At 27.1% G+C, this 18372-nt stretch overlaps 1 protein-coding gene across 1 annotated transcript; it reads right to left on the reverse strand.

Moving 5' to 3' along the window:
• Positions 1 to 22: 22 nt before the first annotated feature.
• Positions 23 to 13336, reverse strand: LOC124816641 (peptidyl-tRNA hydrolase 2, mitochondrial). The gene is made up of 6 exons (XM_065807197.1): positions 13188 to 13336; positions 12553 to 12639; positions 8428 to 8481; positions 8254 to 8321; positions 2159 to 2271; positions 23 to 228 (listed from the first exon to the last, which is right to left on the reverse strand). The coding sequence occupies exons 1-6, from the start codon at positions 13317 to 13319 to the stop codon at positions 179 to 181; spliced, it is 504 nt and encodes a 167-aa protein (XP_065663269.1). The 5' UTR covers positions 13320 to 13336; the 3' UTR covers positions 23 to 178.
• Positions 13337 to 18372: the final 5036 nt, after the last annotated feature.

Below are 18372 nucleotides of genomic sequence, written 5' to 3' on the forward strand. Positions count from 1 at the left end.
AGGTAATAATTACAACTACAAGTTTGTTTTAATGAACTATTTTATTTATTTATTTTAGTCGTAAATGCTGAAAAACACAAAAGTTTCAGATTAACAAACTGTATAAATATTATGTAACTTATATATAAATTTAAACATTCTAAAAATCAAAAACATTGATAGCAGCAACTAACTCATGTTAATATAGCTTCAAATGACCAGTAATTTTATTGATGAGGTCAGCCGGCGCTAAAAAATAGCATAAAAATGAATTATTTAAATTAAAAAACATAAACATATTAAAACTTAGCAGTATTTTTATTAAAAGATCCCTCTTCAATTATTACTCCTATTATGATATACCCATTCACCCCTCTTCCATTATTACACCTGTTATGATATACCCATTTACCACTCTTCCATTATATTTTTTCATGTTAACAATACTTAAAGAGTTTTACATATACATTACAATATATTTCATGAATAATTCAAGCAAATATACAACTTTAACTATAAATTCAATATATATATTATATATAACATTCATTTTAAAAACTGAAGTGGTCAACAAATGGAAAAAATAAAGAAGCATTTAAGAGATCTTTTTAAAAGCAATAAATTTCGTTAATCTATCAGCTGTAATATAAAATTTGTTAATTACCTTGTAAAACGTTAATTACTCAAAAATTGTTAATTACCATGTACAAATAGTTAATTACTCAAAACTTAACCTTAATAACAATTGGTTTCAACAATACTCGAAGCCAGCTTACTCACTTTGGTTTTCAACAATATTCAGAAGCCAGCATTCTCATTTAGCAATCTCAATGCTGTCTAACCAACCAACAAGCATTTTAAAAAGTATGCTGCGAACCATAGAACTAAGAATGCCCACCTTATTAATCTAATATAAAACAAGTTCAGAGAAAAAACCACAAAAAGAACATTTGGTAAAACCCCCTTTTCAGCAGAAATGTTGCAAACAAAATAGCTAATCGATTTTTAAATAGCATAATTGCAAACTTCAAATTAGTCATTTATTACATCAATTTTTTATCAGAAACACTATTAAAAGTTAATTATTAACTCGAATAATCATAAACTTATAGAATCATATGATGAAAGAAAAAACCTGCAACTGCATTAACAAATCTACTTGTACATTATACAATCAATTGCTAAATTAGATTTCGCTAAGGTTGCTTTATTGTGCTTGCTATTTTCATACTCCTGATTCCATTTTCTGCCTCTACCAATCTCTTATTAGTCGCTGTATGGAACACTGATGTCATATTTGGGTTGATGATCTTTCTCTTCTAGACAAGAAGTTCAAAAACGCATTGTAAATGTAGCTCTATCTGCAAAGCTTGAGCCTCTTTCCTATTGCAGTAAAGTTGTATCTCTTTCTTTTTTCTACATATGCTATCATGGTCGCTGCTCAAAGGAGCTATCATCTCTAGTTCATCAACTAAAACTCATTCTTACATGACATGACATTCAGCAAAGTTTCATTCATTTACTGTATCTGTTCCTGCAAGCTCTAAAAACTTTTGTTCATCTAGTTTGTCATTTAGTCCATGCACCTAAACCTTTTGGAATTCCCTCCCATAATCATGTCATCCTGACTCAACCTACAATTTTTTAAGTCTTCTGTCAACTGTTTCCTTGCTCTATAACTCTATTCATATTTTCTAGTAACTCACAACTTAAGAGTGGTTGCTTGCAGCCTGGGTGAATCAAAATTAAAAAAAATAAAAACTTGCATCATAAACAATCAGTCTTTATCTAAAAATATTATCCATCAAGCTACCGTTTCAATTTAAATTATCTTAAGTAATTCAATTAATTATTTGAAAACTTTTCATTCTTTACTAAGTAAAAAACTATCAAGCACTGCAAACCGTTTGTGTGCACATATAATCAATTCTAGTTTTTCATTTTAAATAATTTTTTTTTTACAATTTGTTATCAGTTTACAATTTGTTATCAATTCAACTATTGCAAGAGGACTAGTGTCATGTTGCCAACACGTTGGTCACAGCGATGAAATTAAAAATTGATTTTTATGAAATATTGCAGTTTCTTAGATATAAAACTATAAAATAATATCAAAAAATGGCAAATATTTTTTATTTTGTTAACTTATTTTTGAAAATTATCATGATTATTTACAAACCTGGGCCCAGACCAAGAACTGTTTTAGAGCCTGAAGGTATTTGTGTACGGCCAGCATCTGAAATAATTTGTGCATCAACTCCTAGTGTTTTCGCATGTATATACAAAGCTTTCCTGAAATATAACAAGTAAAATTTAACTAAATAAACTATTAATAAAAGCATAGTTAATAGACTTAATCTGGTTAAGAAACATAGAACTTTGCATAACAAAAACTATATTTAGCTGAAAATGGAATCACGTGACATTGACTGTACACAACATAAATACACAATGGCTGTAGAAGGAAGAAACTGTGATAATATTTGTGATAATGCTTTTGGAAATTTTTGTAAAAGATTACAAACTTGAAAATTATGCTGAATCTATTTTAGAAGATGTAAGTACTTTTAAAAGTGTAAAGTTTTGTTTGTGTAACTCATTAAAACCATAAATACTTGTTTATGCTTATGAGTACTCATAATTTGCTTATACTGAATAAGAATCTCTTGCTTATACAGTATAAACAACTTATTTACCTAACATACACAAGAGCTTAGCGTTTGATTACTAGTTTGATTGGATAGTTAATTTACTTTAAATAGAATAAATGAATATTATATCTTTCATATAGTTTTTTAAAATTGTTTTTAGCTTAACCCTGAAGCATTTCAATGTGATGTTTGTGTCAAAGTTTGTAAAAGTAAAGGAGGGCTAAAATTGGACAAATCTAATAAACACCCTAACAATGATATAGCAGCTGGGAATGCTAACAATTTGGAATTAAACTTTAACATCGAGATTTTGTTTTCACTAATACAAAATGTGTTTTGCAAGATAATGGAAGGCTCTTTATATGGCAAACAAATTATTGAGCAAGTTAAAACTCTTCAGATTAATTTAGTAAAATATGAGATTGAGTTTAATAGAATTATTGAAAGCTGCACTAAATTTTATTCTAAAAATTTAAACGAGTTTTATGCTAGTTATTTTGGGAATGTAGTAATACACAGTAATCCACAGTAAGAAAATTTTTAAATAGTGGTGATGATTATGAAAATTCTGCTACATTATTATTAGGCAAACTTGCAGATAGTATATCAGCTTATTATAAACAATATATCTATTGTTAACAACAATCAGACATTAAATACACCTACAATATGTGATAGAGAAAAGTATGGACTGCAATATCTTGGAGGTTATTCTAAAAAACTTTTATAAAATTCAAAATTCTCAAGCTAATTAAAAAGCTGTTGAAATGAAACAAAAAATATAACTGACCAAAAGCTTGTCAACACTCTTAATCATGGTGAACTTACTGGCATTACAATTGAGTTTGAACAAATTTTAATAACAGAAAAAATATTTCTTCTATATACAGAACAGTTGAAACTTACCAAAAGTATAGACAGATTTATATATATATATATATATATATATATATATATATATATCAATTATAAACAATCACTACAGATAATATATATAATGTAATAATTATTAAAACATATCATAATGACTTTCTTGCGTTATATCACAAATTCTTATGTTACTATGTAGTATTATTCTTTAGTGTACATGTAGTATTACTATATAATCTCCTAATGTTAGAAAATAGAAGATCAAGAAAATAGTTGTGCAACTATTTTAGTTTATAAGTAGTTAAGATATAGTTAATTGGTAGGGTAAAGTGGGGAGAAGTTTAAATATAGTTAATTGGTACAATCATTCAATATTTTTAGAAAATTCTATTACAAGAGGCCACAATAAAGTAGTATGCAGAAAACACAAGAAAAAACAAATGGTCACCATAACTTTTTTCATTAATAGAATAGTTTTTCATTAATAGAATAATGACAAATGAATTTATTTACCACAAGAAGTTGTGAATGCAATAACTTGAACATATATAAAATCCTCTACATTAAATATATACAAAAGTGTGAAAAGCTGATAAAACCTTGAGTCTACTGTTGACTCTAAACCAGTAATATTATAAATGCTTTAAACATTTTACAGTATTTATAAATATATAGTAAATAAAAGAAAGCACTTTATATTTGTAGAATATAATAAACTAAAATAGGTACTTTTCCTTTAGTAAATATTTGTAAATCACCTTTTTAAATATAATCTGACTTTAAGTACATATCCAGACTATCAATAAGTTTATAAAAGAGTATTCAGTTATTTAATTTGCTCATTAATCTTAATGAGTAAACAAACTAAATGAATTTCTAATTTATACTTGAATAAAGCAAAAATTGTGTTTCTTTCTTGCTTACAATCCATAATAAATTAAACATTTTATTATCTCTAAGAATCCTAATATTTTCAAAAAAATTTTTTTTTCAAAAATACGTCCACCTGGTACTCAAATGAAGCGAAATTATATAAACATTTTAAAAATAATATAAATTTCAAATATAGAATTGTTATATTTTGGTTTTATTACATGAAAAATTACGTTTTTTAACAAAAAACAAATAAATGCATTTTTTATGTATTTTTATGACAATTTTGATAAGTTAAAATTTTTCCAAATTAAATATTATTTTTGAAATTTTTATATAATTTTGCTTCATTTGAGTACCAGGTTGACATACTTTTGAAAAACTTTTATTTTGAAAATATTAGGGACCGATTAAATATTCAAGGGTCTTGAGGGACCCCTTAAAATATTTTTTATTCAAAAAAAATTTAAATCTAGTATTTTTGTATTAAATAGAACACATTAAGGGGGTCTCTGCATATATTTTTCAAAAATGTTGTTTTTTGGGACACCCTAATATATATATATATATATATATATATATATATATATATATATATATATATATATATATATATATATATATATATATATATATATATATATATATATATATATATATATATATATATATATATATATATATACAGTGCTTAAAGTATAACAAGATTCAACAGGATGCCCTTCCTATACATTTTTAAAGTTTAAAAACCATCCTCTAACCTTTTTTAGTGTTCATCAAAGGGTAAGATGCCATCATGGTACCTAATAAATTAAGATTATTTACTTCTTTTTCCATTAAAAATATTGTAAAAACAATAGCTCATGCACAGTTGCAGCTTTGAGCAAATGAACTGGTGAGAATCAGCATAGTGTAAGTCAAAAAAAAAAAATTGAGTTAAGCCAATATTTATGATTACAAGCATCATTATGTTAAATTTGAGACTGGTGTAACGTTGTAAAGAAACTGGCAGCTGTTTTTTTTTTAATTTGTAGGGTTTTCTCCACAGTAAATTTAATAAAACCTTAAAAATCTCAAATTGAGGAAACATTCTCAACGGATTCATGATTCATGAAAACACTGGATTCTTACCAGGTTCACGAAGAAGAAAGAAAAAAAAAAGGAAAGAATGTTTCAGCTTTTATAAGTATCATACACTATCATATAAAGTTCAATAACAAAATCTTAAATCATAAAATATTGCATCTTTTCTTTCGTATTTAAAAACAAAAGTTACTAATAACAACTAAAATAAATTGTGGAATGAAAAATAAGACACTTTAACTCAACATTTCTTTTTAAAAAGATGGATAAACAGCTTTTTTATCATTTGCAAAAGCAAAATCCATTTTTGCAAAATTTACAAAGATATCCATCTTTGTAAAATTTGCAAAATCTTTTTTTCACATACCTAATCCAATTAGGTATGTGAAAAAAATGAAAAGAAAATTAAGCAGCGATAGTTCTAAAAGTCCAGAAATACTACACTTTTTGACTATACAGAGAAACTTCTTCTATAGCAAAAGTGGTTTTTTATAAGTGGTTCATTTTGTTTAGGTTTTGACATTAATTTTTTATTACATATTTGAATCTCTTGCTTTCTAAAATGCTTATGATGGTACTTCTAAAATAACAAAAAAAAAAAAAAAAAAAAAAATGCTTGTGATGGTACTTCTAAAATACTTGGCAAAAAGGCAAACTCAGATTGTTTACTTTTGAATTAGTTTCCCAACTTAATTTTATGGAATCCTATTTAATGTTGTACATTGAAATTATTTTACTTATTGATCACATAAAAAAGCTTTTTAAGTTACATTCCATTTATAGAACAAATCCTAAAAACAAAAGGGAGCTGGAAATTGTTGGAATGTCTTTAAGTGTAAAATATAATTCCATAGGACATATTTAAGGTGATGATGATGGTGAGTTATAATGTGATGTTCTGGTTGTGATGGTGGATTCTAGGTGAATGATAATGATGGAGATGACATCCAGATGGGTATCATCTAGCATGAATTGGTGTTTGGAGCATTGTATTAATAGTTTAATGAACCTTTTTGAATATAAAATGTAATGGATGAGATAGAGCCCAATACAAAGACCTTAAAAAGACCTAAATAAAAACTAGATCCAAAAAGTTACAAGATGAACAAATTTATTTACCTGAGGCACATAAGTTGTACATAAGTTATATACCATGTATTACAATCAGTGAGAAATAATTCTGATGAATATTATTTGCAAACACACAAAAATTTGAACTTATAGTGTCAAAGTGATGATAAACTATAGTGTCAAACTGAATATAATTCAAAAATTATTTAAACAGAATTTTTTTTATGAACAAAGTGAAAATCTACATCCCGTTTACAACTAGAGTTGCACAGAAATCATCAAGACAAAGAAAATGATGCAAAAAAAGTAAAAAAGACAGTTTGATAGAAAATTTGCTAATACCTTGATAATTTTTTCAGCAAAATGTCTTTCTTGAGAAACTCTTTAATAATAAAAACCGTGTCAAGTTAAATATTTATTTCATTAATAGGTCCACCATTTATTAATTTTGATCTAAAGGATAATGTAATGAAGTGATTTTTTCTTTTGTTATTCCAACCAGCAAAAGAAAGCAAATGGCTGCAAAAAAAAAAAAAAGTAAACCTGTATCAGGTATGTGCAGACAAATCTACATTGTGATTCATGTATTCATGAGTCTGTAACACAGACTCGTGAATACATGAATCACAATGTGATTCATTTATTCACAAATAAGATGACCAGCTGGAAATTTTTGAACTCTTATTCACTAGTAAACTTGTAGATATGACAATAAAAATGAAAAATAAATATGCAGATCAAAGCAATATAGGTTAAGTGCATTCCAAGTATTTCCTAATCTGAAGACAACTAATAAAATTCGAATGTATTTAGCTGTGCTAGTATACTTTGGCGTATTAAAAAAAAGTGTAATATTTATTATGTATGGATTATGTATTGCATCTTTGAGAAATATTATAATGTATTAAAATATTACTTTTATATTGTAGTAAGCTCTATTTAGTTTATTATGGATTTAATTAAACTTTTTATCTAATTTATAAATATTTCTGACTATTTTTGTTCACTTTATATTATACTTACAACTTTTAAAAATTAACCTGACACTTGAGCTGTTGTACACAAAAATTAGCCAACGGTAAAGAAGTTAATGAATCTAATTTTTTATTTAAATCTAAACCAAAATAACCATAGGGTCTTTTTTCTTTCTCTTTCTCTCAAAAAAAAAAAAAAAAAAAAAAAAAAACCTGTAATTTGCTTGTTGCTGTTTTTTCAAAAATAAAAAATTTTATTTTTAAAAACAACAAATTTTTTTAACAATAGTAAATTTTTAATAAGAAAGTCTTTCTCATATACTTTCTTATGTAAAAGTGAAAAATAAATTAAAGAAATAAAAAAAAACATGGAAAAAGCACAACTTGGTACTCAAATTTCTGCTGTCATCAAATTTAAATTGATATCATTTAATATGTAGTAGTCGTGTAGTAGTAGAACGCTTGCTTTGTAAACAGGAAGCCCTACCACATTCCTGATAGTATTGTGCTTAACTTGTTTCCTCCAATAGGGTTGTTTGTAAAGATTCAAGTTTAAGATGTAAAGAGTTGAGAGAAGTTTGAAATGACAAAAAAAAAAAAAGTAGTCACCCTAACTGTAGCGGCCTCCTCGACCTCGACCGTGGGAGGTCACATTTTAAAAATGAAAAAACTAAACATTATCAAAAGTATTCAATTTAATAAATAACATTTTTCTTTTAAACTTGCATATATATAACTTAACAAATACTTACAATATTTCTTCATCAGGGCATTTAAGAGCAACCTTTGGACAACCACTATTTTGCCAAGCAAGCAACCACTGAAAAATAAAGGATCTAAAATGCATTTTTTGAGGATCCAAAGCTTAAGTTTTACATGTTTAAACTAAATAATATATAAAAAACAACAACAAAAAATTAAAGAACCTTTTTATGATTTTTTGCTGCTTTCAAATAAACATCAACAGCAGCATGGCAACACTAAAAACATCAATGACATCACCAAACAACAGAAGAAGCATTGCACTAAAATATCAACTTTTAATTTACTAAAACTTAAACAAAACTGGATTCTGACTAAATGAAAATAAAGTTTAACTTTATTCCACAAATTTAATAAGAAAGCAGTGTGCCTCTATTATAGAAGTGTATAGTAAATGACCGGGGTTGATATTTGACTGGGGCCGGGGCCAGGTTTGATAAAATATAGCGTGGGCTGGGTTTGTGACAAGGGCTGCATAAACATTTATACATCCTAAAGTACTTTTTAAATTCAAAATTTATGTTATACTTTGTATATATATGCATATATAAACATCATTATGATCAACATGATCATCATAATCATCATCATCATCATCATCATCATCATCATCATCATCATCATCATCATCATCATCATCATCATCATCATCATCATCATCATCATCATCATCATCATCATCATAATCATCATCATCATCATCATCATCATCATCATCATCATCATCATCATCATCATCATCATCATCATCATCATCATCATCATCATCATCATCATCATCATCATCATCATCATCATCATCATCATCATCATCGTCATCATCTTCTCTTTCACCAAATACTACACCATATAAATACTAAAGTTTATATAAATATGAAAGGATATTCTATGCCAGCATCTAAATAATTAGCAAACATATGTTTTTACTCATAATATGCATAAAGCGCATCTTAGAAGCTTTTATTCTTCCTGAATTAAAAGTTTGGAAGCTTTTATTCCCTACTATTCAATTTTAAGTCAAACCTGATTGTACTCCATATTTTTCACCATGTTGAGCAGTTGCTTTATTAGTCATTTATTTCATCTTTTTTACAAGAACATTTATCTTAAGAACAAATGTACTTTTATTATTCCAAAAAGACAATGGAAAAAAGGTCCAGTCTTATGTTAAGCTCTGTTATTCTCAGTTTACTAAATTTTGTATCTTATATCAGATGTTAGGTTCTCGAGACTTTTGGTTAGTCTTCAACTTTGTCATTTACTAAAGTAAGTCTAACATTTAATCTTATTAATTATATAATATTTAATAATATTTAACTTTTAAAAAGTGCTAAATAAGTGGTTCCAATTTTTCAAAACTCTAGAAAACACATTGACCTCTCCAACTACCCTACAATTAGTCTTCACTCTGTTATTAGTTTCTTTATATAAAGGTTTTTAGATTATTAAATTATTTCTTACTAACTGCAATAACAAAGTTATTCTTAAAGCCCTACACTCTTATTTATTTCAAATAACTTTAAGGGTACCACAAGGTATCTTGTGGTACCCTTAAATCTTTGATGCTGTATTGTTTTTTATCTACAATATCAATCTTCATGAAAATTTAACATTTAAAGTGTCTCTATTTATTGACAACTCAACTTTATACTTTGTCTTTACAAAAAATCTTCACTTTTTGATTGCTTAGAACAAGCAGCTGATTTTTAATTTGATCTCTCTTCTGTAACAGCCTAAGGCTTGCTGTGGCTTATGGATTTAAATTCTGGACTTAAAATCTGCAATTTTTGTTAGCCAACAAAACTCATTTATTTACTGCAAAAAAATATTGCAATAATGTTGGTGTATCTATATTGATGAACAACAACCCTCTTACTCTCAGACAAAGTCTAAAAGCACATTGTAAATGTAATGCGGTCGTGGTGTAGTGGTAGAGCACTTACGTCATAAGCAAGAGGTACCGAGTTTGATCCCCACCAAGTCCCTGGTAGTATCGCACTCATTGTGTTTCTCTGTGCAGCAGCCTTGGTTGTCAGGGTCCGTGCTTTGAAGTTATATAGTTGAGAGAGGGTTATAACCACAGTAAGTAGCTGCCTTGTCTGAAGTGGCGTTTTTAGCCTTAGGGAGGTGAATTAACATATAAAAATAAATAAATAAATAAATTAGACCTGCTTTATCTGCCAAGCTTGAACCACTCTCCCATTGTTTTAAGGTTGCATTTCTTTCTTTTTCTACAAATACAATCATAGTCAATGTTCAAACAAGCTATCGTCTCTATTACGATAAACCAAAACTCATTCTTGCTTTTTTCTTATTAAACAAGTTGCATCCTTTTACTGTATCTGTCCCTCCATGTTATAAAAACTTTTATTAATCCAATTTTTTTCCTTGCATATCAAAAAAAACATTATAACTATGATCCATCTTCATGTTTTTCTTTTATATACAACCTACAACTTTTCAAGTCTTCAGTTAACCATTTTCTAGTATTTTTACTTATTCTCTATTTTAAAGTAACTTATAACCTAATAGTGGCTGCTTGCAATCTTGTTGGAAGTAAATCAGAGTTTGAAAATGTATAAATATATGTCAGTATTTAATAAATAGTAAATGTAAGCATAAAATTATAACATATAAAGTATTATAAATTTTTGAAAAATTTGCGTAACATTCTTCTAAATTTAAAATTATACAATGCAATATAATTGTATAATTGGAGATGTATATAAAATGTATGTAGCTTTCTCTACACCAATCCCACATTTCTTAGGTGAATTGTCTAGAACTAATCCCACATTTCTCAGGTGAATTGTCTAGAACTAATCACACATTTCTCAGGTGAATGATCGGAATGGTTGTAAAAATGTCGTTGCTAGAAGTTGTTTGTACAAAACCTTGCAATGCAATTGTTGAAGTAAGGTTAATTAACTCTTTAAAATTTTTTAATACAACAGTTTCCATTGTGTTGCAAATTATCAGAGTGTGCATTGTGTAGCAGATTAACAGACAATTGTATATTCTATCCTATTACTTTCCATAAAGTAATGAACAAAATAATTCAAGGTTGGTTGACATTGAGGTTGATTATTCCAATGTAAACTTTGTACAGGATTTTGTATTAAAAACTTAGCAAAAATCTAGCAAAGTCTACTAGTATTGAATTATGATTACATCACAATTTACTTTTTAGGTGCTGCAAATATGCTGTTTGATTTTCAGCTATGTAGTATATGTAGTAATTGTCTCTTTTTTTGATCAATTTGTTGAAAGGTTCTCTCAATATAAACAGTTTTAGTATAAACTAATTTTGAAAGATCTTTATTGTCTAAAGGGCTGGTATTTTTAAAGCTAAAAGCTTGTACTCACCAATGCATACTGAGTGCAAGACCTAAACCAACTTTAACTGAAATACACAACTTTAGTCTAAGTTCACAAAAACAAGAAAACTAAATCTTGATATCAAAAGAAATTTTAATAAAATAACATAAAGATACTACATTAATAAATTTTTAAAAATAACACAAAGATACTACATTAATAATTTCTTTGTCAAGTAGGTGACTAAATAAATTTACAAAATATTCTTTAATTTATTTTGTGTTTGTTAGATGGATTGGAACAAAAAGTTCCATCATATAAAACCTAAAATCTATCCAAACCTTTTTATAGTTATATATATATAATTTATATATAACTTATTTTTTTGAAGTTACATATCTTTTTCTGTTAGTTCCTTAAAAAATTTTATTTTCTTGATTCAGGTAAGCTATACTTCATTACAATTATAATCTATTTAATATTTCTTTAACATTTTAAACTAAATTAAAGATTCCACTAAAGTGTTTTGACTAAATAAACACGTATTATACATATTTTTTATGGATAAATACAATAAAAACAGCAAAAAATATAAATAAGTAGTGATTAACAAATATATATATATATATATATATATATATATATATATATATATATATATATATATATATATATATATATATATATATATATATATATATAAAGATATATAAAGATAAATAACTCAATAGAAATTTGTAACCTTAAATCTGGATATAATCATAAAAAATGCTAAGTGCCATAAAAAGAGTGAAACAATAAACTTATAGATTTTAGTTTTCTGTAAAACTAAAAACTTATTTGATTTGAGCAAATAATTTTTATTTTATATAAATGTATTTAATTTATGCATTTTATTTAATTTGATGAAATTCAGATCCCCATCTTAATTCTTAATGCAAATGTTGCCTTTAGACTGATAATATTTATACCTGTGCTGCAGCTTTTCCTTTTCCCATTCCCAAGTCTTGACGTACCACAAGAACCATTTTATACTCCCCAGAATCAACAAAAGTAATCTTAATAAAAAATTTACAACACAAAAAAATAAAAATAAAAAACATGTATTAAAAAAAACAACAAATTCATAAAATACTAAACTCAAACAAATTTATAAAACATGATACAAGATAAAAGTATAATATACAAATAATACATATAACACATTTAAACATTTAAGGAGCTATCCATTAAATGTCAACAAAAAAATGGAAGGGGGTCAAGATTTTGATAACTATTGACAAGGAGAGAACACAGTTAAACAACATATGTTTTGGATACCTTGCCTATATATTTTCTATTTAAAATAAAAAATCTTTGCAAAAACAAACAAACAAAAAACAATATATAACGAATGATTTACCATTGATTTTGCCATACATAAAATATAAGAAACAGATTATATAAAACTTCAAACAAAAAAGAATTATCTATTTTTATAAACCAATAAGAACTCAACTCGAACATAACTTCTTAAAATTTTATAAGATTATATAGTTTACTTAAGATAAAGATAAAAATTTAATAAAAATTACCTCATTAATAAAAATTACCCCATTAATGTTACCTCAGGCAGTTTATCATCAGCTATTGGTTGGAATGATTTTCTTTTCTGAATTCCAAAATATAGAGCAACCAGTATTCCACTAATGAATCCCACTAAAGCGCTTATGACAACAGTAAACTCAACAAATGCCATTGTGATTTTTAAGCTATTGTAGTAAAAGAAAAACACAAAAATAAAGAGAAACTTCAAAAACATATTATTTAATCACAAATATAAAATTTAATTAATGATTTCTCAAAATTGCTGCTGGTATACAGTGCAACAGTTTTATTCTACAGATTTAAAACATTAGACAGTTTTACTCCAGCAATAGTCAGATAAAATAAATTTCTATAAATTCAGATTTAATAAATTTCAATAAATTAGATTTAATAAAATGCTATTCATTTGTCAGTAAGTCTACTTGAACAAGAAATGTGTTTATTGAAACCTACCATACCAAGTAAAGTTTCCATATTTTTGATGATTTCTTAGAATAAACAGTATGTGTAATCAAAATAGAGCAAACAAAAAACAGGTAAAGAGACATAAATAAACTTAACTATGCTGGACTATGATTTTGCAATAAAAAATTTAAGTTTGTTAATTTTACTGTAGATGTAATGAAAATATATTAAATTTCACTTCTTCTAACAAAAATTTACATATTGAATTCAATATGTAAATTTTACATATTGAATTCAATATGTAAATTTTTGTTAGAAGAAGTGAAATTTATGTCTCTTTACCTGTTTTTTGTTTGCTCTATTTTGTACTCATGTTTTGTACTCATGTTTGTTTCTCATATTGTACTAAAATCAATAATGCTTATTGATTTTAGTACAATATGATATTGAATATCATATTGTACTAAAATCAATAAGCATGTGATTCCTAATAAGGTGCAAGAATAAAGGAAAAATCGAAAGCTTAGTACGCAATTTTCTCTTGTATAAAGCACCCTAAAGTAAAGATTGTTGAAACAATTATTAAAGTTAAGTAAAAAAAATTATTGAGGTCTAAATATTTTTTATTCTTTCACATGTATCACTTGCAAAAAGAATCGTAAAATATTGGCAGTGTCTACGCGTCCGGCGACCGAACACAAATATCTTCTGCACTATTTGTCCGGCGAGCGTACCATGTGACCAACCGGACAAATAGTGACAGGGATATACGTTAGGAGAGTATTTACTTAAAGTTACGTCAAGCTAGAGTTGCCGGATTACAAACTTAACAGCTATTCTTCTGGCGGAAATAACACTGTCGAGCAGATACTGATACTATTCTAAATAAAATCTTCTGAATATAAAGCGCAGGATATAAAAACTTAATGGAGAAGCATTATTAAAAAAAAATACCTCAAATCTGAAATTGATTTGCTTTTTTTCTTATCGATTGATTGTGTATAGACTCATTAAACAACATAACTTAAAGTTTAATTGAATAATTTGAGGAAAATTTTGTCTTCGTCACAAAATTATTTAATCTATTAAAATGTATAAATCATACATTTACAGTATCGGACAAAACATGATGGACAAACTCAAGTTTAGAACAAAAGTTGATCAAAAACTAAAAAGAATTAGTAAAACATTTGTACATATTAATTTTTAAATAGTTTATTATGTTCTTAACAAAATTTAAAACGTTTGAATCATACTAAGAATCACAAATTAATTTAAAACACATTTTTCTCAACAAACTACATTTCACCTTGGACAAAACAAGGTAGACAAATCAAAACGAAGCTTTTTTAATAAGGTTTCATTGTCTTTATTCAATTTACCGTATTCTTTTGTTTTTACTTTTATCATAACATTACTCTAAAATAAAAAAATAGATTTTGGAACGTCTGGCCAAGTATTTTTTCAATAAACTATTTTAAATTTAATTACTAAAAATAGATTTAACTTGCGATTTAGGGCGTAAATTGCCACTTATAATGGCTTACGACAAATTAGGAAGTGTTTTACGTAAAAATATTATAAAAAAATTTAAAAGCGGAAAACGTCAAGCTGAAATTTGTAGAAAATATAATAGCTAAATCGGCTGTAAGCAAAACTGTCAAATCATTTGGATATCGTGACTGCTATAAAACAAACCATCGGGGCAGACGTCCAAGAAACACATCACAAAGACTAGATCGAATAATTGTTAAAGAGCTTTAAAAAGATCCATTTTTGTCATCCACAAAATTAACCAAAAAACATGAACTACAAATCTCTAATCGCACTGTGCGACGAAGAGCTAACGAAGCAAAATTGTTTTCTCGAAAGCCTGCCAAGAAACCACTAACTTCTTTTAAAAATAGAAAGCTAAGGCTTGCGTTTGCCAAAGCACACTAAAATTGGACTGTAGACCAGTGGAAAAACATACTTTTTAGTGATGAATCAAAATATAACCTTTTTGGAAGCGACGGCAAGAAGCGAGTCTGAGGACCAAAAAACACCAGATTCAATACTAAATATACCAAGAAGAGTGTTAAGCATGGAACGTCTTCTATGGTTTGGGGATGTTTCTTAGCACTAGGAACAGGTCCTATTCACAAAATTAATGGAATTATGGACCACTTTGTTTACAAAGATATAATGGAAAATGTTATGTTACCACATGTTAAATGGGAGATGCCTCTAAAATGGATTTTTCAACAGGACAATGATCCCAAACATACGCCAAAATTTGTAAAACAATGGTTCAAAGGACAAGAATATTGCCTTAATAGGGTGGCCTGCACAAAGCCCTGACTTGAATCTCACAGAAAATTTGTGGGAAATAATTGACAATAAGATTGAGCTTGCAAATGTGAAGACCAGTGAGGAATTATTTGAACAAAATGAGAAGGCCTGGCGAGAGACTGATATGAGAATTGTTGACTCGTAAATTGAGTCTATGCCTCGAACAATGAAAGCAGTAATTAAAAGTAAAGGAGGTCCTACAAAATATTAAGTTAATTTTTGAATTATTTTGAATTTTCAGTCGAATTTTTGAATGTCCACCTTGTTTTATCCAAAGAAAAATGTAGTTTGTTAGGGAAAATGTTATAAAACTTTTTTAGTGATTTTTAGTATGATTCAAAAGTTTTAATTTTTGTTAGCAACATAATAAACTACATAAAAAATAATATGTTCAATTGTTTTACTAGTTTTTTTAGTTTTTGATTAACTTTTGTTCTAAATTTGAATTTGTCCACCATGTTTTGTCCGATACTGTAAATAGACGCTGTCTACAAATTTTATAAGGATATGTTCATTTGTAAACTGCATTTACTTTAGAATAGTTCTGGAATAATGTCTCATACAATATGTAAGTCTTGCCTATAAAATTGTATATAACTAAAATCCTTGGATTATGATCAAACATTAGTGTTGGCCTTACCAGAGGCGTAGAAAGAATTTCGGTGTTCGAGATTTGTAACTTTCAGACATGGAGCAAACTCTAAACATTTATATGTTTATACTTATGTCAAATAATGAGGGCTTGCAAAAAATTGCGATGATTGGAGGCTGGGAACAAAAAAAGCCCAAAAATTCTTGCCCCCCACTGCCCCAAACGTGAGAGCAACAAGTTGATGAAGTATTTTTTGTACTATTCTTAACTAGACTTATATTCATCGATAAATTTTAAGTTTCATAGTATTATCTATTAGCATTTAAAAATTATTACCACATAAAATTTGAAACCCCCTTAAATTGAGGGGGGTTTAAACTTTATACAGTCATAATTTTTGAACGCTAAAATATTTTAAAATGAAATCTAAAATTTATCGATGAATATAAGTCTAGTTAAGAATAGTACAAAAAATACTTCATCAACTTGTTGCTCTCACGTTTGGGGCAGAGAGGAGGGCGAAAATTTTGGGGCTTTTTTGTTCCCAGCCTCTAATCATCGCAATTTTTTGCAAACCCTCATTATTTGACATAAGTATAAACATATAAATGTTTGGAGTTTGCTCCATGTCTAGAAGTTACCTATCTCGAACACCAAAAAATTCTTGCTACGCCTCTGGGCCTTACCTTTCCAGCCTCAGGCGAAAAAGATAAAGACTTAATTTGGTTCAGTTACTTAAATTTTCAGTATTTTGCCACGAAAGTTTTTATAACTAAATGCGAGCAAACTACCAATAAAAGATAGTCAGAAATTTAAATTTGAAAGTTCTCAAATTTCTTTCAAAGATCTTACAGAAGATAATTATTACTAAGCTATTTATCTCGAAAAAAAATGGTAAGGGAATCTTTTTATTGCTTGATGGATTTGTATCTAAAAAATATTTTGATATCTTGCTACATTATTTGGAAATGCAATAGACGACAAGCATAAACAAGCGGCATTGCGCATCGAAGGAATTTGCTAACACAGGCAAAAAAGTAAACGTAAAAATAAAGTACATTCAACAACTTATATATATATATATATATATATATATATATATACATATATATATATATATATATATATATATATATATATATATATATATATATATATATATATATATATATATATATATATATATATATATATACACTCGCAAAATAATGTTCACTAACGGGTTTAGGACAGTTAAAAACGTTTAACGCACTTACTGCAGCTCAAAAAATACTAAAATTGAATTCTTTAACGATTGTTATATTGTACCTTATTGCAAATTTGTAATCTTGTTGAAAAAAAGGGTTTATTTGATCAAAAAGTAAAATAAATCAGCATGTGCAGACCTTAGCATTAGCTGTAATGAGAATAGTTTACATCAGCACAATTACGCACATAAAAACCAAAACAAAAGCAACCATTAGGATGTGTGTGTTCACATTGCCTAATTAATGGATCATACGGAATTTACACAATATGCCGTTCACCATGCAACTATGTTACAAGGGCTTTTGTCATGTTGTAGAGGGTGATTAAAGATCCAAAAGGTGTCATATATGTTTTTATAATAAAATTAAATTTTTTTACATCGATTTTCTTGAAAACTGTTAAAAAATACTTGAAAATTGTTAAAAATACCTCTTTCATATCATAAAAATTTAGATTATTAAACATTACGTGCTAACAGCCCTAAGAGCAGAATTTTCAAAACATTAAAAATACAAATATAAATATAAATGTAAGCAAATATAAAAATCTAATGCTGCTGCAATTCTAATGAATTCTAAACTCATATTCTAATGAATTCTAAACTAATACTCTTATTCAAATTGCAATT

Source organism: Hydra vulgaris, chromosome 10 (assembly GCF_038396675.1).
Source record: "Hydra vulgaris chromosome 10, alternate assembly HydraT2T_AEP".
NCBI classification, from domain to species: Eukaryota; Metazoa; Cnidaria; class Hydrozoa; order Anthoathecata; family Hydridae; genus Hydra; species Hydra vulgaris.